Here is a 21235-nt window from a genome sequence, read left to right as displayed (position 1 = left end):
CTAACCATGGGTCCGTATCTCAAAATTAGTTAGCAAACTATGGTTAGTGTTCCATCTGCATCAAGAAATTGATGATTAAGGCCACGTTCCTGCCTCTTCAGCTGCTCTGCTTTCAGGGTGATGAGTAAGGACCTACTTTTGTCTTCCTACATATATCCTCCAGGGACTAGGCTTTGCTTGGTAAGCTAAACTATGGCTTCACTGAACATCTTGGCTCTTAATTAAGTTTAAGGCAAAACATGTAGCTAAATATTATGTCTCCACTGGGCCATAGAGAGTGATGAATATTATAGATCAGACAAACTGGTGACTTGAGGACTTCCTTGGAGAGCTCAACCTCCCTTCTCCTCAAAAGTGACCACTGGGAGAGGGAAGTAGTGGGGGAAGAATGTTGAGGGCAGCCTCCACCCTAAGGGGTACAGCAGGGGGGGCGGGGAGTTTTAACTTCTCTCTCTCTCTCATCAATTCAATGTCTTTATTGCAGTCAGCAACCAGTCTTTGATACATAAAACTGAATACAAATTAAAATCAAAGTAACTTGTAATTGTTCTCCAATTGTATTGCCATTTCAGAATGTAGGAACTGTAATGGTTTGTCAATGAGAATCGCGGCTGGCTACACAGCCCACCCCAATCTGAGCAGTGGAGGGACTACCCCCCTTTTTGTCTGGCTAAGAGAGTCTCTTGCTATTTGTTGAGGGGGGCGGGATTGGCCAGTTCTTCTCACCTCTTGCTGACATCACTGTCCAAGCTTTTTACTGCTTCTAATGTATTGCTGTACTGGTCAGCTGGGGACCATCAAGTTTTCTAGTAGAGGGAATGAGAGAAACTTCTTATGTGCAGCCGCATCTTAAGCCAGACATTCCTGACAGGAAGTACTTTTGTTTGCTCTGTGCTGTTTCTCCTCAGGGTAGAATTCCTCCTACCTTTTAACCACAAGAACTTTGGAAAGATCATGACAGGTCAATCGATACCCACTAAAATGCTGAGCTGTCTTCCTCTGCAGGAACATGCACTTAATTCAGTGATTTGTTTTGCCCAGGATTGCACTTTGCAGCCTAACTTTTTGGCCTAAAGAAGCAACTAGAAAAAGCTAATCCAAACAGATTGAATCAGTTTGAATCAGAAAAAGGGTGCACAGTGGTATATAGGTACAATCATTAAATGTGACTGTCTACATCTAGACAGTTTATTACATTTCCCAAAGGGTGCTTTCAAGATGGAAGCTTGGAGGGGCAGCTCCCCCATGAGGCAAGGTGAGACAATGGCCTCAGGAGCTATGTTCCCTGCAAGGGCGTAGCAAGGTTGGAATGGGCCCAGATTTTAAAATGCGCCCCCCTCAGTGAAGCTCAGCTCATGAAGTAAAGAAATCTTAAATGAGGCTGAATAGTGGTAACAAAAAGCATAGTAAAATTTACATATATAGAGAACCTATGTGCCACAATAGAACATCACCCTACATTATTTTTCAAAAGGTTTTGTAAATTGTGGACGATGCAAGTCAATTAATGGTACTAGAGAAAGACATGCTGTTCTGGTAGCTCCAGGTCTTAACACTCACATCAATTCCGGAGGATGAATACGACTGAAGGAAGCCCGGGCGGGTGCGCGGCTGGGGGAGTCAGTCATGTGACTTGCCTCAGGGGCCACCCCCAGGCAGTGGCCCCCCAGACAACTGTCTCCTGGTTCCCTGTCATTGGGATTCCCAGATGTTGTGGACTACAACTCCCAGCGTCCCCAGCTGCAATGGCCTTGGGCTGGGGATTATGGGAGTTGTAGTCAGCAACACCTGGGAATCCCTCTTACAGGGAACACTGCTCAGGAGACGTGGGTGCCACGGGATGGTGACTCCAGGCATGCCTCCCTCCCCATGTGTTTCTACCTTCACTGGCCCCAAGTCTCATCCCCACCTCCTTCACCAGCATGCTGGCTCTGCCCCCCCTCTCGCTGCCCCTCTTATCCCTGCACCTGCCTCACTCTTATAGGTGCACCTGCACTGGAGAGCCAGCAGGTAGCTGCAGCATCCTGCCTGCCTCTCCTGTTGCCACTGCTGCCTCAACCCCAGGGCTCACTTTCTCTTCAGCACCAAACTGAAGCAGAGGGTTGAGCTCCAAGGTTGAGCTCTCCTAGGCAATATAAAGGGTCATTCTGGAAGGGTGTCAGGATGTCCACAGAGGACATCCCGATGGCCCTGTTCTCAGCAAATCCCCTTCCTGATCATGTGGGCTGGTGAGGTATCATCTGAACAAGCCCAAAGTGTTTTCCTCCACCCTGCACTGAAGCAGGTGGAGTATGTCCAAAAGGGCACAAGCAGCATGGAAGACCCTTCAGTAAACACCTTCAGAGAGAAAATGGCACAAAAGCCTTGGCAGACAGTCTTTTTCGTATCTCTAAAGCAGGCCTGCTCAACAGGCCCCCCCCTGTTTTTTGGACTGCAACTCCCATAATTCCCAGCCACAGTGTCCAATAGCCAGGGATTATGGGAGTCGTGGGCCAACATCTGCAGGAGGGCCGAAGTTGAGCAGCCCTGCTCTAAAGAAAGACAGCAATATGTCCCTGCCCACTGGCAAACCAGAAATGATACACCCCTCCACTTTTGCTTTCCAAGTGATTCCAACCCAAGGGTGGCCCTTTTATGAAATGAGGTTAGGCGATCACCTCCGGCTGCAGACTGACAGCAGCCGGGTGGCAAAATGCCCCTGCCCCCATTGGAGCAGTTGTGTGGGACTTATCTGACCCTTACAAGCCTGAAAAGGAGTGCCTCTCCTCACACTCCTTGCAGAGAAGCATGAGGAAGGAAGAGGGGGCTGGCAACCTCCCCACCCCCCAAAGGTTGATTTTGGAAGGAGAGTGTCCCCTCAGGAGCATGGGGGAAGCCAGCATTTGGCACATTGCCTCAGGCACAACAATACTTTGGGCCACCTTTGTTCCCCACTTGCAGCTCCTGAGCCTAGTAGCCCCCATTTTGTTCAGATAACAGGAACATAAGAAGCTGCCATATACTGAGTCAGACCATTGTTCCATCTAGCTGAGTATTGTCTACACAGACTGGCAGCATTTTCTCCCAAGATTGCAGGCAGGAGTCTCAGCCCCATCTTGGAGATGCCAGGATGGGAACTTGGGACCTTCTGCATGGAGGCATGCAGGGGCTCTTCCCAGAGCAGCCCCAATCCCTGAGGAGAATAAGACGGAGGTACTTATTGTGCAGGGTTGGAACCCAGGAGATTATTTTTTTATCTGCCAGTTCTGGATAGGGTCACAGTTCCCGCAGAAGGAACAGGGACGCAGTCTGGGGGTGCTTCTGGACACAAACCTCTCCCTGGTGTCCCAGGTTGAGGCAGTGGCAAGAGGTGCCTTTTATCAGCTTCTGCTGATATGCTAGCTGTGTCCATTTCTTGAGATAAATGACCTCAAAACAGTAGTACATCTGCTGGTCACCTCCAAACTTGACTACTGCAATGCACACTATGTGGGGCTGCCCTTGTACATAGTCTGGAAACTACAATTAGTCCAGAATGCGGCAGCCAGGTTGGTCTCTGGGTCATCTCAGAGAGACCATAACACTCCTATCTTAACATTGGTTGCTGATAAGTTTCCGGGCAAAATACAAGGTCTTGGTTATAACCTATAAAACCCTAAACAGCTTGGCCCCTGGGTATTTAAGAGAACGTCGTCTTTGCTATGAACCACACTGCCCATTGAGATCATCAGGAGAGGTTCATCTGCAGTTGTCACCGGCTCGTCTGGTGGCGACTCAGGGACGGGCCTTCTCCATTGCTGCCCGGCCCCCGAGGCTTTGGAACACACTTCCTGCTGAAATGAGAGCCTCCCCATCTCTTTTAAAAATCTCATCCCATCTCCTCACAACTTTTAAAAAGGCAGTCAAGACACATTTGTTCACTCAGGCTTTTAATTAGATGCTGTTTTTTAATAGTTTGATGGTTTTTAATAGTTTTAATGTTTTTAATTTTACATTGTTATGTTTTAACCTTTTTATTTGTTGTTTTTATTGTATTGTTGTAAACCGTCCAGAGACCTGCATTTTAGGCGGTATATAAATATGTTTAATTAATTAATTAATTAAATGAACAAGTTGGCTTAAACACTTATTCAGAGAAGTTGCAAATCAGAGCCCTTAGGCAGTCTTGGGTAACTTGGAATTTTTGGATTACAGCTCCCATCCTCCCTGGCCGCAGTGGCTGAAGGTCAGGTATAATGGGAGTTGTAGTCCAAAAACAAGTTGCCCAAGACTGCCTTTAGGCACTTGAATTCATGAACAATAACATTTTCTTAATAGTAGAAATAATAATTCTACCATTAGAATTTTAGTAATAGAAATAATAGTAGCACATAATAGGAGAAAAATATATTTGTTTTATTGTTTATTTATTACATTATTATACTGCCCTATCTAGAGATTCTTTATTTCCTGCCAAAATAGGAAGCATATCATTTAGCAATACTGGAGATGTATAGACTGTTAAACCCTAAACATGCATTTTCTGTGTGGCTCTGGTTCTGTCTCCCTTAGTGGATTTTTAAGCAACCTGTTAAGCACAAGATAATGTATCATGCTTAAAGGCAAATATACCAGTCTTCAAAGGAGTTTGTACCTTGGCAGCAACAATCTCATGAAGATCCTATATGTTGTTTGGATAGACTATAGAGCATGTTGGAAATCATCTGTAATAAAAGGAGAGGAAAGTACAGATGATAATCTAATTGCCATATGAGAGAGGCCTGTGTTTTGAATAGGGCTGTGCCAAATGTTCTCTAATTTTGATATTTGCTTTGAAAGCACATTTGATGGAGCCAAACAGATTGCTTGCTGGGGAGGGGAGGAGGGGGTGCAAAAAACCTTGCTGAACACCAGCATTGTTTTGCTGCTGTCCAGTACCTTTTTGTTCCTCTGGCAGCTACTGCTTCTTCTCAGGGTTGTTCTCTTACTCCTTTGCCCTTGTAGTCCTCAGCCACATTTACCCATGCTCCTGTGTTAAGTCATTTGAGTGGCTGTGGCAACCCACATGATGCTGTGTACAAGTATCCATGATCAGACACAGTGGGCAAGTTCTCGCAGAGGTGCACCTAGGTAGTCTTGGAGCCTGGACCTACAGGCCTTTGGAGCTCCCCCTCCCCCAACTGTAAGTTAAGCATCATCGCCCTACACACACACACACACACACACGCATACACACCGTGACACATGCAGTATTTTAAACACATGGGTTCTTGCAGGTACAAACAGCAACTGAACTCACAAGTATGTTAAGAATATAAAACAGGTCTATTTGTGCAAATATGCATTCACATATTTCAACGCACAACTCAACATATTCCCATCCCACATATTTCTTTCCCCACTTCCCCCTCTCGTCTCTAAAGCAGAGGTCATGCTCGGCTGCCCAATGCAGCACGGCACAGTGATCACACCACTTGGGACAGACTAAAGAGGATTTGGGAGCCTCCAGGGGGTGTGGAGGCCCTGGACTTCAGCCCAGAAGTCCAGGGGTAAGGGCATCTCTGGGTTCTCAATGGGTTGAACACTCCCAGTGTGAGCCAGTACTGTTCTCCCTCCCCTTCCTGTTTATTCGAACCCAGAAATATCAGGTAAGGAATGTTGATTTCTCTCCACAGCCAAACATTCTGTACCTAAATTCGGCTCTTGGTTAAGGGTGTCAGGCGAGTGTTGGATGGCATAGCAAACCTGATGTTCTCCACCCAACACTTCTGGGTTCATGTGATATGGGAAGAGGCAGAAATACTGGCTCTTGCTGGAAGTGCACACTTGCTGTAAACCTACAGTTTTCTCCAACTTATTTGCAGTGGGTCATCTGAACCTATCCAGTGTAATGATATCAGCAAAATCACATTGGTTGCAATAGCCAATAGGAGTGAATGGAAATGAAACCATGGACTAAGAGGACAAAGAATAAGCAAAATAGTGCCAGGAAGAGCAGCCCTAAAACAATAAGAATGTGCTCACAACTAGTGTGTTGTGGGGCAGTGGGGGAATCTTATACCCCAAAACCAGAAAAACCCACTGCGAGGTGTAAGTAGTTTCAGCTCAGCCCTACTTTTGAAGTTGAATATTTCCAGAGAAGAATAAGAAACATTTTCATGCTCTCTAAATATTGTTTTTAGGCATTTATTCTGAAATTTTAGCCCCAGCTTGAAGACCCTTGCATCATTTCACAGTAACTATTTTTAAACATTAATGTCAGAAAGATGTGTTTGCTCTGATAAACTAAACTGTGGAGAAAGGATAAATGTGCTCCTTTAATGAAGAACAAAAATAATAAGACGTGATGAGGTAATCCCCCCCCCATGACTGGTGGGGTGAGCTACATTTCTGTTCGCCAAATCAGTAAAAAGAAAAAATAGGACAAGTTATCGAGAAAATTCTTTATGGAGCATTTAAGAGCTGATAGCAAGTCAAAATTGTGAGAAGCGCTATTGTTGGAGGTTGATCTGCCTACAGAAGTGTTACTTACAGCTGAATATGAGAGTGCAAGGAAACTAATTAGAGAGAACCTTTGGCAAAGATGCCTTTTTAGATCTGGGAATCCTCCAAGCAACTTGCATTTCTAAATGATACCATCTGTTCAAGATGGATCATGCCCAGCTGAAGTATTTCAATGAACTGATGTTTCTTTTATGTGGGGTGGGGAAGACCTTGGGGTTGCATTTCTAGACATTGACTGGGTTCATTAAGTGCCATCAAGTTGGTGTTGACTCTTAGTGACCACATAGATAGAATCTCTCCAGGATGATCTGTTTTCAACTTGGCCTTTAAGGTCTTTTAGTGGTGCATTCATTGATGTTGTGATCTAGTCCATCCACCTTGCTGCTGGTCGTCCTCTTCTTATTATTCCTTCAACTTTCCCCAACATTATGGACTTCTCAAGGGAGATGGATTTTTCCATAATGTGTCCAAAGTAGGATAGTTTGAGCCTGGTCATTTGTGCCTCAAGTGAAAATTCTGGATTGATTTGTTCTATGATCCATTTGTTTGTTTTCCTGGCTGTCCATAGTATCCTCAAAAGTCTTCTCTAGCACCAAAGTTCAAAAGCGTCAATACTTTTTCTATCTTGCTTTTTCAATGTCCAGCTTTCGCATCTATAGAGTGTCACAGGGAAAACCAATGTCTGGACGATTCTAATCTTTGTAGGTATAGACACGTCATGGCATCTAAATATCCTTTCCAAGGCCTTCATTGCAATCCTACCAAGTCCTGGTCTGTGGCATATTTCTTGACTGCTGGACCCTTTACTGTTGATGGTTGATATATAATGCAAAATATAGAATGCATATAGAATGCAAAACAATGGTAAGTCTGAATCCAAGTCTACTTGCATACCATGGCTATTGGGGGCCAACAAACCAGGATCTGTAACCATCAGTAGTTTGCTGTTTATGCCAGAATTCACAGACCACTGACCACAAACCATATTTAGGGCCATTACTCTACCTCAAGAGGGCTGCTATACCATGGAAATAGAAATTGCTCTGCCTCAAAAAGCTGCCACACCATATACACAAGAGTAGGCTTAAGCTGTGTCCTGAGAGGATGGAGAAACAAAAGCAGACAAGCCCCTCTAAATCATAGTTTGGCTGTTGTACATCTGGAAGCTCAAACCATGGTGTGAATTCTTAACTATGGTTAGTGCAAACCATGGTTTCACATGTTTGATTCCAGTAAATGCCATTAGCACATCAGGTTTGTGACTGATACGTTGTTTGTTTTAACTTTGTTGTAAGCTATCTTGAATATCCCAGTAGAAACGTGGAACAGAAATTAATAACAGTATAATATCTTGATGGCTTGTCAAGTGATATGTATGCATGCATAATATAGTTGGGGGTATCTCACACCAAATTAATACAGAAAGCGTATGAACATTCTGGATAACTTGTCTCAGGATATTTACTGGCTCCAAAGCTCAAAAAGTTTAAAAAAACAAAATTGTTCTCGGATTTGGACAAATGTTCTTGCGGTAGCCACCAAGAAAACTGGAAATAAGTATGTGTAGTTTTGTTGCCATTCTGTATCATGGAGATCATTCGATAAAAGTCATTCTGGATGTGTCCTGTTTTCTGCATAACAGCCTTGGTTTTTGTATCCATAGTGATACTAATGGTTATATTCATTTGATTTGTATCTTTATGCAGCTTGTCTCCCTTTCATGCCCTGAGCGGCGCCTTGTTTTGTGAGAAACCTTCCCCTGTAAACATGTTTGGCTGAATAAAAACGTGGCATTCTAAAACCCCATCTATCAGTTAAAGCTCTATAGTTTCAGTTAACCCTAAGCAATAAAAACTTCCACAGGAGCCAGCCTAAGCAAAACAAAAAAGAGGTAAACCACATTGTCCCCAAATGCTTTGCAAAACACGTGAATATCTTACTATAAATGAAGTGCCAGGAATTGACTCACTTCTCAGGCTTCCCTCAGGAGAGAGCACCAGAGCATGGGTGCCACCATGAAAAGGCCCTGTCCTTTGTGGCCGCCGCTCTGGGTTCAAATGGTGAAGGGAGCCAAGCAGGGCCTCATTAAATAATCTCAGTAACTATGGAGATCTGCATGCCTTGGAGGCATTACATGAATGAGGACACTGCTCTGGTAGATAACAACTTACGAAGTGTAAATCTGCTAATTCAACAGGAGCTACCCATTCTATTAAGTGGAGAACTTTCTGGTGGATTTTGCCCTTTGAATTAGATCTCCCTGTCTCCCACTCTGCTCTCACCCCAGAATCTGTCATCTGAAGTAGCAGGGTTGCCAGTGCCGCTAGTATTTATTTATTTTTTACTTTCTCCAGTCAGTCTGCACCTCATGAGAGTAATTTTCAAAGCAACATCTGGTTTTGTTTCCATTCCATCGTGTGCTGAATGTAATTTTTTTTTTAAAGAGTAGTACTGAACATGCATTATAGAACTTGTTCTCTTGCAAAGCACCTTTGTGTGGAGCATATTAACCCCCTTCTGGAAGAGTCTAAAGGTATATAATATTTATGTAGAAAGAGAACAAACACTCTGTCCCTTAAACACCGTGTGGCCTCCTTGATGAAACATTCCCCTTGTGTGTTGGCTTTCTAAGTACTGTACTGCAGTGCCTCTTATAATTCATTGAACTGCTCTACACAGGCCTGAGAGGCAATTAACATCCAACAGCTATTCTTGGGACTAAACCTTCCCCTCTCTACTCCCACTCTTGTCAGGTTCTAGTCAGGCTGGGAAGCTGCCAGATACTTTGCAAGGCTTGGAGGGGGCTGGCTTTGAGCAGAATTTCTCTACCAGGGGAAAGAAGGTTCTGCGTAACGGATTCCAGGTTAGCATGGTCAGGCTTTGCAAGCCCTGGGAAAGCTCCCAGAGACAGTAGATGTTGAGCCCTTCCATATGCAAGGGGCACCATTGAATGGCCTCAGATGATGCCCTATGCCTTCTCCAGTAGTGACTCCCTAGGAACAAATTAGCCTTAAGAGTTTTGTGTGGACTGATTCAAATGCCTCACCCCAAAGCCCTGAGCTGCTATTCCCAAGTTCAAAGTCTAGCAGATTTCAGGACTGGGAGACCTTCCGGGCAGATGATCCTAAATCCTAAGTCAAGATTGTTATTGGAAGAATCTCAATTGGAGGTTGCTGGAGGCTGGCTCACAACACTTGCCTGAAGCAGCATTGATTTAGAACACTTGCCCTCCCCCCCCCCCGGTTTTACCATTTCCACCAGCATGTCAGTTCATTCAATCAAATACACTGTATCTATGCTGTGTCTCTTTATTTAAACATTTAATTCACCCCCCTCCCCCAATCAGTAATCTTTATGATGTACTCATCAACATATCTTTTAAGTCATAATGGGGTCATGTTGTCCATCAGTTTAACTTGGACTTAGCAATGCCTAGAGGATGTTTGAGTAGACAGAAGACTCCATTCACTCCTTATGTTCAACACTTGTACAACTGTATGGTATACACAGGTATAGATCTGTACAGAGGTACAGTTATTCACACACTATGTTGTACACAAATACAGCAGTACACTTCTTATCTGTACCATGCATTTGGGGGCCCTGTATCCAGATTCACTTTTAAAATGAGCACAGGTACTGTCATTCACAAAAAAACATGTACAACTGTATAGACATCTGTACACTCATACAACATAATGTCTCAATAGGGCCAGAGTCTTAGAATCGGGGATGATGCATTTAGCATTTGTGTTTTCTATTTGTATGGATTTCAGTGGGCATGCTGTTGAAAACGTACAGTTCAAAATAACTGATTTAGTACAAATCTTTTCTCTTCCCTTGTACTGGACAATTTTAAATTTCAGCTGCTCCAGTTCTGCACTCAAAGGGTACATTTGTGTATCCTGCTGCTTGAAATAATTAATGCTGTCTGGCTGATGGTACAACTTATTGGAATTATGTTGCAAAGTGACACAGCTGCACTATTAAGGTTGCGTCATGGGACCTTATGACAATTTTTAAAAATAATTTAATAATAAGCTATTAAGATAGTAAAATAGATTAATGTTAAAATGTCAGAGCATTGGCACTGAAGAGGAGGCACCCCAGGCAGTCTGTAGCATGCAGTTGTCATATGAACAATGCTTATTCCCAAGACTCTCATCAACATCAATAGTACTTATCATTTAAATAACTATTTTGAAGTGCTTTAAGCACAAACACATTATCTCAGTAATGCTTAAATTAGCCCTGTAAACTAGGCTAGTGTTATGACTTGAATATAAGCAGATAAGGCCAACCCAGTGTGTCCATGGTTAGGACACACAGAGACTTCTCAACTCGCACCCTAAGCCTATACTCTACTATAGGGATGTGCAAAAAGACGGTTTGGCCTAATCCAGTTTGGGGCACAGTTGAACCGGACCCCATTCGAGTTTGAACCAAGCTGGTTCAACCAGGTTGGATCTATATTTGTAAAGGGGAATCTGGGGAGGATTCCCCTTTACCAGTACAGGGGTGGTGGTGGTGGTGGTGGTGGTGTCCTAAGTGTAAAGGGTTGCAAATCTAATACCCACAAGTAGAAGCCATAGCTACAGTGGTGGCAGGCCAGAGAAGGCCTGAATCGGCCTGCTGCTGGCCCAGCCTGTTCAGGGGGAGGCCGGTGGGAACCACTGCTGCAGCCACGGCTTCTACATGTGAGTATTAAATTTGCCCCTACTACACTAAGAACAGCCCCCTTGCCCCTGTACTGGTAAAAGAGATTCCTCACTGGATTCCCCTTTACCAGTATAGCTCCAAACCGGTTCGGTTCAAACCAGGCCCAGTTCAGTTCAAACTCAGACCGGTCAAGGCTGGTCCAGTTCAACCCCAAGCCCATCAAACTGAGCCAGTTCGACATCAAGCCCAGCTTAAACCAAGCCAGCTCGCACACCCCTACTATACTATATTAGGTCTCATAGTGAGATAATTGCTATCAGAGTGCTTTAAAAATTATTCTCTGCAAAAAATTATCGCGGTAAAAATTGCCGGGAAATCTAAGACCAACAAATGGAAGTACTTTTCCACACAACACATAATCCACTTGTGGAATTCTCTGCCGCAAGATGTGGTGACAGCCAACAACCTGGATGGCTTTAAGAAGGCTTTGGATAACTTCATAGAGGAGAGATCTATCAACGGCTTCTAGTCGGAGGGCTGTGGGCCACCTCACCTCCTGCCTGTGGCTTCCAGTGGCATCTGGCAGGCCACTGTGTGAAACAGGATGCTGGACTAGATGGGCCTTGGGCCTGATCCAGCAGGGCTGTTCTTATGTTCTTATTCTGCTTGACTAAAAGAAGGACAGTTCAGATGATACAGCTGGCAGCATATATGGAGAAAAATGGGGAGTGCCAAAAGTGCACCCATCATGACATCCTCCATGGATGTCCCAATGCATTCCCAACGCATCCCTCAATGTGGCTGCCATATATCATTTGAACCGGCCCACAGAGGAAAATTAATCTGTTAAAAAATAAACCCCTACTGTTTATCCTACTCTTCTCTAATATTGTTTTAATTGTGTTCTAATAGTTTTAACATTTTAAATTTTAATTGTTGAAATGTGTTGATCCTTTTATTGGTTGTTTTTATTGTCTTGTAAACCACCCAGAGAACTTGTTTGTTTGGGCAGTATCTAAAATGCGTTAAATAAATAAATAGTATTCAAATATGTACAATCCATTTTAATTAGTTCTTTAAACTGGAAGCCACCAGCTTGGAGAAAGGGTTTGTTTTATTTCTGGTGCTTATAAATCCTATTCGTTCTCCAAAGAACTCAGGGCGTGTCCCCATTTTAATCAGAACAAGCATGTGAGATGAACTGGGCTGAGAATCGTGGCTGGGCCAAAATCATCCAGTGAAGTTTATGGCTGAGTGGGGATTTGAACTGGAGTCTTCCCAGTCCAGCAATCTTTCTCTATCTTTTCCTTCCTTCCTTCCTTCCTTCCTCTGCCTGGATTCTAGAACTTGAACGAGATTACTTATACTTAAATAATACACTGTAATCAAAAGCATCTTGGGGACTCTATTTCTGAAGAATGTGATCCCTCTTAGAGAGGATCTAATAGAAACGTGGTTTTATGACAAAGACATATAAGAATAATATTCTCTTCTGCAGGTAAATGGAAGACCTGGAGACACGCAAAGCACGTAGGATAGAGCTGATGGTAGCAAAATGGCTGCGTCGGTCACGAGATCATTCATCCAGGTATTTATTTTAATCAGCAGATGATTAAATGTTTGGAATGCTTATTATATATTATATACAATTATTGTGGCTGGGGTGGTGGGAGTTGTAGTTCAAAAACAGCTGGAGGGCCAAGGTTCCCCACCCCTGCTCTAGTTTTATAGGTGTGTGGCATGCCTATTCTCTTGGACCCAGCCTTGTTACTTGCAGCTCAAGTAGCAGCTGTGGCGAAGAGCACCTCTTTTTCCAGCTTTGGCTGATATTCCAACTTCTGGCATGGACCTTGCAGCCATCATCATCCATGCTCTGGCAACCTCCCTTTAGAATACTGCCATGTTCCATATCGGGGGCTACCTTTTGGACGCAGCCCAGAGACTGCAAGTACTACAGAATGTTATTTTCCTCTTTGCGGGAAGAAGTGAAAGGAATGGCTACTAGTCGGAGGGCTGTGGGCCACCTCCAGCCTCGGGGGCGGGGTGCCTCTGAGTACCAGTTGCAGGGGAGTAATGGCAGGAGAGAAGGCATGCCCTCAACTCCTGTCTGAGGCTTCCAGCGGCATCTGGTGGGCCACTGTGCGAAACAGGATGCTGGACTAGATGGGCCTTGGGCCTGATCCAGCAGGGCTGTTCTTATGTTCTTATGAAGATAAATTCTGAGCATGTAAACTCAATTTTGACTCGCTTGTGCTGGCTGCCCATATATTTCTGAGCCCGGTTCAAAGTATCTCTACCTCTTTGGGAGCCAGACTAGCTTGATCTTTCAGTGTAAGCAGCAGCTCTGCAGAGTGCCTGCCTGAGAAGTCCTCTTATCTCCTGGCCTGCTGCCCAGAGCTCTGTGAAAAGGCCCACTGTGCCCACCCAGTGCTGTTGACCATCCCCATGAGAGAGACTGTCCATTTGCACCTACATGTGCCTACCTCAATGAGAAAAAGACATGTCCACCCACAGTCCTGCTTCTGCTGCCCGCAGTGTGAGAGAGAGGCCTTGTACCCACATGCTGTTGCTGCCTGCTTTGATGAAAAAGAGAGTGGCCTGGCCTGATGGAAACAGACTGGCCATTGTGACCTCATGATGATACTCCCTCCAACCCAACTCCACCCACCCACCCACCCCTGAAAGAGAGATGCTCTCATGCGCAGGTGCAGCCTCTATATTTTCATGAGAAAGGTTCTCTTTGTACCTTGAGGCAGAGGTGACTTGGCTTTTTTCCCTTCTCTCCTATATCCCAAATGCATGGTTCACCAGTCTTCAGGCAGGCACCACCACTATCCACTAAAAAACCTGATGTTAATGATGTGTTTGAGTAAACCAAAGTAACTCCATTTTACATAGAATACCATGTTTGAGTAAACCAAAGTAACTCCATTTTACATAGAATACCAAAGCATCTCCAAGTTTGCTTAGAAAACCTAATTCTAACTTAAAGCAACCCCAGCCCAGCTCAGGCCAGCTCAAGGACACGGCCTCACATGATTATCTCTCTCCACTAAATTGTATCTAAAGAAACTTGGTTCTCACCGTTCTTTGCTGACAGTTAATAAAACAGGATGTAACCAAATAAGGAGTGATCACCAGATGAACAATGAATCATTCGCATGCGTACTAGATACTTAGTCCACCATTTTACACCAGTCTTCAGGCAGGCACCACCACTATCCACTAAAAAACCTGATGTTAAGGGCACTGGATGACTGCTCTGGACTCCTGCTAGGTGCCAGGGATAGGGCCTCTCTGTGCTATGCCCACCTGCTGCCTGCCAGACGTTTTCCGAATGACTGGGAGCTGCTGAAGAGGTGGCTGTCATGGTTGGTGGATGAGAAAGCATCAGATCGCCAGCTTGAGATGGGTTGTGGTCATTCTCACTGAGAACAACGGAAAACGAAAACTAAATTAGGAACTGGAACTACACTTAAACAAAACCTTAAAACTAAAATAAAAACTACCACTAGAATGCTACCTCCCTTAGGGATTCCCCTGCTAAATTAGAAATTGAAACTAAATTTAAATGGCAGAACCGTGCCCTGCTTCGCACAACTGAACTCGACCCACTTGAAGGCTAACTTGTTGTAAACAGCCCAGAGACATACATTTTGGGCCGTATAAAAATGTGTTGATAGATAGATAGGAAGCTGAACTATAGGAATATGTGAGCTAGCCTGCACTCGAATTGGTTTGGTTTGAAGGCTCGACCTCCAACCAAACTGGGTCCTCAGACAGAACTGGGTCCGAACCAGGTCTGAGGCAAAGCCGGACCAGAACCAAAGCGGGTCCGAGGTAGAGCCAAACCCCTCGGGCCAGTTTGGGTCTGGTTTGAGAGCAGGGGTGCCTTCCTTAAGTGATATATTTTTCAGTAAAATTGAAGTACTTACTCCCAGCGGTGGCTGCAATTAAAAAGCAATACAGTTAAAAGCAATACAGAGTTAATCAACTGTGTATGATAAAGTCCAATTACAATTCAGTGGGCATAATAGTACCTTTAACCTATGCTTTTGCTCAGTGTTTCTGCTGTGTTTCAGGCAGCTCTCTTAATTTCATGCCCTCTCAGCTACTCATATGGCTCTAAAGAAATCTGCCTGCCAAACCCAGCCCATTCAGTAGGGAACAAGGCTGGGGCACAAAAGCATAGTCTGAATGGATTGTGTCAGGCCGGGTGTGAATGGCTGATGATGGTCCATGTCTTGTTAACTGTGACTTGAGCTATGAAAGCATTTGCCAGCAGCTGTATCCAGTGCATTAGTGGGCATACACTGTAATAAGATAGGAAAGGCGTAAATGGCTTATAATTGTCTGTACATATTTGTATTCCCTCCCCCTCCCCCACAAACCCCCCCTCACACACACACATTCTGTGTATGTAGTTTAAAAAGTGCTTGTGGTTGATGATCTTAGGGAAGAAAACAGTCTCTAAAATACTGAAATTTGCAAAGTCTCACAGACAATACGATGTTGTTTAGTTTCCTTTGGATTGGAGAACACTAGAGAAATAGGGCTTTGTTTGCATACATGGCTTTGTTTATATTGCCTAATGAAGGCCCCTAAAGCTGCACCCTCCGTTTCATTTAACTCCAGTTAGAAATCCTCTCTCGCAGAGGCGCACACGTGCATGCACGCACGCACACACGAACATTGCAGATCATTCTTCTCTGACCCCAGCCCTTTCCTCTAGGTGGCCAGCCGCAGCCATTATTTATTTATTTATTTATTTTATTCTGTTTCTATATTGCCCTTCCAAAAATGGCTCAGGGCGGTTTACACAGAGAAATAATAAATAAATAAATAAGATAAGATGGAACCCTGTACCCAAGGGCTCACAATCTAAAAAGAAACATACAACAGACACCAGCAACAGTCACTGGCGGTCCTGTGCTGGGGGTGGATAGGGCCAGTTATTCTCCCCCCTGCTAAATAAAGAGAATCACCACATTAAAAAGGTGCCTCTTTGCCCAGTTAGCAGGGGTTAAAGGACATTAAAGGACATTAACAGGTGCACCAAGTTTGGAAACCAGAGTCTGGCTAGTGGTATGTAATGTAGGGTCAGAGCTTATTTTTCTCCCTAAGGATTTGCCACCCTTGATACTGAAGGATGGCTGATACTTCACCCCAAGCCCTGATACTGATGGTACCACTGATGATACTGATGGTACCATCAGCCATACTGATGGCTGATACTTCACCCCAAGTGCTGATACTGAAGGATGGCTTTCAGTTGTGATGGAAACAACTAATAGTGAAGAAATCCTATTTACTTGGACTTTCTCCTGAGCTATTGATAGGGTGGGGCCATGAATGCACCAAGTTAGCCCTCAAACAAAGGCTCCTAGACATCGCACACCCAAACGAACTAAGTTATCTTACAAATAAGTTTAGCCTTGGCAACCAAATATATAACTCCAAACCAGCTAGGTACCTTAGCACGTTAACGGTGCCTAAGTATAGAAAAATGTTCTAGTTGGCACCATTAAGGTTTTAATGCTCTCCTGTCAGCGGTTCTAGAGGGTAGGTTTAAGCAGGTACCTTAGGAGGAATGGGTATGCCTGTGTGGAGATGGAGCAGTTGAGTCTATCGCTTATGTTTTATTATACTGTACTTTTTGTTGCCTTAAGTGGCACAGCGGGTAAATGCTTGACTAACAAGCAGAATGTTGCCAGTTTGAATCCCCACTGGTAATATATTGGGCAGCAGCAATATAGGAAGATGCTGAAAGGCATCATCTCATACTGCACAGGAGGAGGCAATGGTAAACCCCTTCTACCAAAGAAAACCACAGGGCTCTGTGGGTGCCAGGAGTCAAAATCAACTTGACGGCACACTTTACCTTTTACTTTTTATTGAGATTCTCATGTGTCTTATAGCTCCTTTATTAAGAAAATTTCCAGGCCGTTCAGATGAGTTTAATGTTTGCTTTCTTGTTGCTGACCATGATTCTGACATTACATGTCATGTAGCCAAATTCTGTGTGGTGGCCAATATAATCAGATGTACTCTAATACTTAATCCAGTTGTTATACTTTAGGATGAATTGTTTTTTTATCTGTCTACATTGTATCCTGGTCAGAGACCGAAATAAAACTGAACTGAAGTAAGGCACACTGACATAATGTTGTCAAAAAGCCTGACTATGTGTTCACATTGATCAAGCCAGCTAACTCATGACCATATGCTGGGCCCAAGTCACCAAAACTGTCATTAAAACACACTTCTGCTGTCCTTGGTTATTTCTGTTTTTCATGTATTCTTTGTCTATGAAGCCCTTCTTGCACGGCAGTGAATTTCAGGGTATCCTTTCTTGGCTTGTTTGCTAAGGAAACCCTACACACCTGCCAGGGAATGTCAGCATGCTGAAAAGGATTCTGGGCCATATACTGAAGCGCTCACACTGAATTCATGCAAGTGCCAGCCAGCCAGTTTGGCCGCTTCCTGTGAACTGAAACCTGATTTTCACAAACGACAGATAGCGTGGTAAACCTATGTGGCTCCCGCTGACTGCCAGTGGGAATTCACATAATTAACTCCTCCATTTTTAAAGAGTCCCTGCATATAGGGACCTGGCATATCAGTGAGAAGACAGGGTTAAAGCCACCACCACCACCCCGCCCCTACACACACTGTTATGTTAGTTTTCAATGTGCAGGGACTTTTTTTGTATGGCGGAACATTCAGTTGTGCAGGTCCCGCCTGCAGTCTGAAGTGGCACAGCAAGCCGTAAGTTTTCTACTTCATTTGTGAGAACAGAGCCTCTAAACTGTGGTCTAGAATGCACCTAGCAGTCTCTGCGGTGCACAGCTGGTAGGGAAAGTCTGTAGTGCTGGCTGAATGGCCTTTCAGAGAAATTTGTGTGCCATAATTATCTTCTTTTTGAGGCATCACTGTTAGATTTCCAAGGAATCCCAGGGCACCTTGGGATACAGTTTGCAAACAATTTACAGAATCATGCTTGTCCAAAAACCTCTTCCTGAACCATTTGCACATCTTGGGCACTTTTTATCATTAGGGAATGTTTGCAAAAATGTAATTGGAAACCATAGATCAATGCTTGCCTGTTGTGTTCAGCTGCAAAATAGCATTGTTGGCGAACAGGGCCAACAATTTCACTCTGAAAGTGTTTCTAATGGCACTTCTCTGTGTTGAAAGAGGTCCTTTAAAGGACAGTGCTATGTACATAGTGGAACAGGAAATGGATACAGCAGAAGGGTCCTTGTGGGTCTGGGCACACTAGGGGTATGCGGATGTTTACCCCTCCCAATGCATACTCTGAATGTGTTCTTCCCAGAGTATGCTTCTCAGAGGCATCTGGTGGGTCATTGTGGGAAACAGGATGCTGGACAAGATCACTCTTGAACCTGATCCAGTGAGGCATTTTTAATGTCCATGTGATTGCCCCAGAGTTCCTGACCACATGGAGGATTCTTATGCTCCTACAGCTATATGTACAGACCCCTTTCACACTAGTGGAGAATACATGGATCTCAGGAGATAAAACTTGCAAGCATAGTCCTACTCCACATAGTCAGCAAATGAATGGGGGGGGTGGGGGTTGAGCATCTGCATTCTGTCTCTTGACCTTATCAAAGACTGGGATTGGTTAAGTCACTACAAATGGAAATGATCTCATGTATGGTGTTGTGCATGTTGAGCACCAGCCGAACTTCCCAGATTTGAATGTGCTTTGCTGATACATCCAATATTAATTTATTTATCAGACACTTGATGCATCTGATGATGAAAAAGTATGCCACAACAAATTTCTTAGGTGCTACTGGGCTAACCCTTTTCACCCTTTTCTTTTTCTAAATTTGCAGAGGGAGAGCATCAGTGAGTGACAGACCAACAGATGTTCTTAGTCACTCTGTAAGCCATATAAAAATCACAGTAGATGTTCGAAAAGATATACTTCTTGGACATTACGGCTTTGAAGTTTCCCAGAATCCTCCCCTTCTTATCACATCGGTTGCTGTGGGTAGGAACTGTTTTCCTCTCTCTTCCCATATTGTGGACTGCGATACTAACTGAGCAATATTATTTGTTTAAAACATTTACTGTATATACTGCTCTTCAACAAAATTTCCAGGGCCATTTTCTGAAAATATACCCAACAATAAAATATGATGGTTAAAGAAATGTAGTAATAGTCTGGGCAAGTACTAGAATACAAAGCTTTGTCCTTGAAAACCAAGGATCTTTAAAAATGGGTCTGTGGTACATGCCATTGACATACATTTATACTCCCAGGTATATTGTTATGATAGGCTAGACTCAACTGGAGCCCCTAAGCCAAATCTGATGTACTACAATATGCAGCCTGCCTCATAATTACCAGACTGAAAGCAAAAGTGATGTGAACAAAGTGGCATTTCTGGCAACAGAAGGTCTGGCCTTGGCCCACCCACTCCTCATCAGCTTCCCAAAGAGGCCCTTCAGGAAAGCAAATGAGCCTGTTCTCATGACCACAGATTCCTGGTTAGGAGAGGGTTAGCCCAGGAACCTGTGGTCATCTGGGACAGCGGGAGTCCTTCTAACCCAGCAGTTCCAAATCTGGGCAGCTCATATCCACTACCCGGGTTAAAAATGAGGTAGGATGAAAATGGAGCCTGTCCTACAGTTTGTTTGGGTTGTCTGCAGCACCAATGCATTTTAAACTGTTTCTGGGCTGCTAGTGGACATGTTAGCCATAGACTTGGGTGGAATCTGGGGCCAGAGAAAGGAGAGCTGCCGCTATACTTAGGGCTGGCTGCACACAGTGCAAACCCAGCTCAGGTTTTTCTTCCCTCTTAGAGTGCGTGGCAGCCCCGTCATATGGGGGTTGGGCAAGTAAACCCAAATATGGGCTTGGGTCATCTGGGAAGCACAAGGTAGGACTGTGCCTCCCCTCCCTCATATGGTCATGAGAACAGGCTCCTTTACTAACCAAGGTAGTGTACGATCACTAGATAGGTCCAGTTAAGGATCTTCTGATAACTTTTATTTGCAGTTCTTGAACGTAAGAGGTACTTTGTATTTTCTGTTGTTCCAACTGACTGTAATTTAGGGTGGTTTTGAAAACTGGAAAGATAATCCACTTCTAACAAGGCCCTGATATTTTGCAGGCAGTGCTGCTGACGGGAAACTTCTGCCAGGGGATCAAATTCTTGCAATAAACAATGAAACAGCGGAAGGTGTTACTGGTGAACAAGCAGCCTCTCTTTTAAGGTGCTATATGAAATCATGCTTACTGTACTAAGGATTATGGCTGAGATCCAAAGAGCTGCTTAGGTTCACACAAGGGATTTGGGCTACCCTATGGAATGTTTGCCTCCCCCCACCCACCCTTTGTACAGCTGACTTAACTGCCATCCCATTCACAAACTGCTTTTGAGACCTATTCAATCTCAAAAGCAGTTGATCATGTTTCACAAGGGGTGCTGCAGTTCAAGGAAGGCAAGTCTAAAGCCTCTTTCCCAGGCTCACAGAATTAATTTCATTGTTCTTTGGATCCTAGCCTGTGTTAAAATAGTGTAAAATTCTGGTATGAAAACAGGCTATGTTATCCCAAACATGGACCCTGGAAAGAGGATGTCAGAGGGGGCTAGAATTCTTTCTAAGATTGACAAGAGGGAGATGAAACCCTCCCCTTGGATGATTAGGCAAAAGAGTCTGCTACTATAGTTAAGGTTGACCGATCAAGGAGAAATACAGTCTGTTCTTTGGGCCCCTGTGGTCAACTGGAGAGCCTTTTTTGCTGTTCCTTGGGAGCAGAGCCCCCCTTTAGATGGAGGGGTAAAGCTGAGGAGTGCCAATATATGTGGAGGGAGAGGGCAACGGCTGAGAGGGAGACACTGAGCTTTGAACAGTGAAATTCTTGTTCATTTCCATGCTATAATATTCATGAATGGTGTGTTGTCAGCAAAGTTGGGTTCCCTTTTGAATGTACTTTTTAATTTGCCCTCAGCTTTTGAAATAGAGCAGGCATCTAATCTCACTGCTCCATCCTATGCAGGGGTAGATCTTATCTATGGGCAAAGTGGGCGGTACTCACCTTAAACTTTTCAGTCAGCCATGTTGTGTGTGCCTA

General features: G+C 44.2%; 1 protein-coding gene across 9 annotated transcripts in view; it reads left to right on the top strand.

The window, feature by feature from the left end:
• The window catches only part of FRMPD1 (FERM and PDZ domain containing 1), a 106000-nt gene that overhangs the window by 38364 nt on the left and 46401 nt on the right, over window positions 1-21235 (top strand). For 5 of the 9 annotated variants that reach the window (XM_053300975.1, XM_053300972.1, XM_053300971.1 and 2 more), the window contains 3 exons: window positions 12620-12709; window positions 18987-19144; window positions 20271-20373. In XM_053300975.1, the coding sequence (XP_053156950.1) occupies window positions 12624-12709; window positions 18987-19144; window positions 20271-20373 (347 nt within the window). In that variant the 5' untranslated portion in view covers window positions 12620-12623. Of the gene's footprint in view, window positions 1-9241; window positions 9326-12619; window positions 12710-18986; window positions 19145-20270; window positions 20374-21235 lie in introns of those variants that run through there. The other 4 variants (XM_053300974.1, XM_053300978.1, XM_053300980.1 and 1 more) reach the window with 4 other exon arrangements.

This window comes from Hemicordylus capensis, chromosome 2 (assembly GCF_027244095.1).
Source record: "Hemicordylus capensis ecotype Gifberg chromosome 2, rHemCap1.1.pri, whole genome shotgun sequence".
Classification (NCBI taxonomy): Eukaryota; Metazoa; Chordata; class Lepidosauria; order Squamata; family Cordylidae; genus Hemicordylus; species Hemicordylus capensis.
The sequence above is the reverse complement of the archived record's forward strand: the minus strand, read 5'-3'. Positions and strand labels throughout refer to the sequence as shown.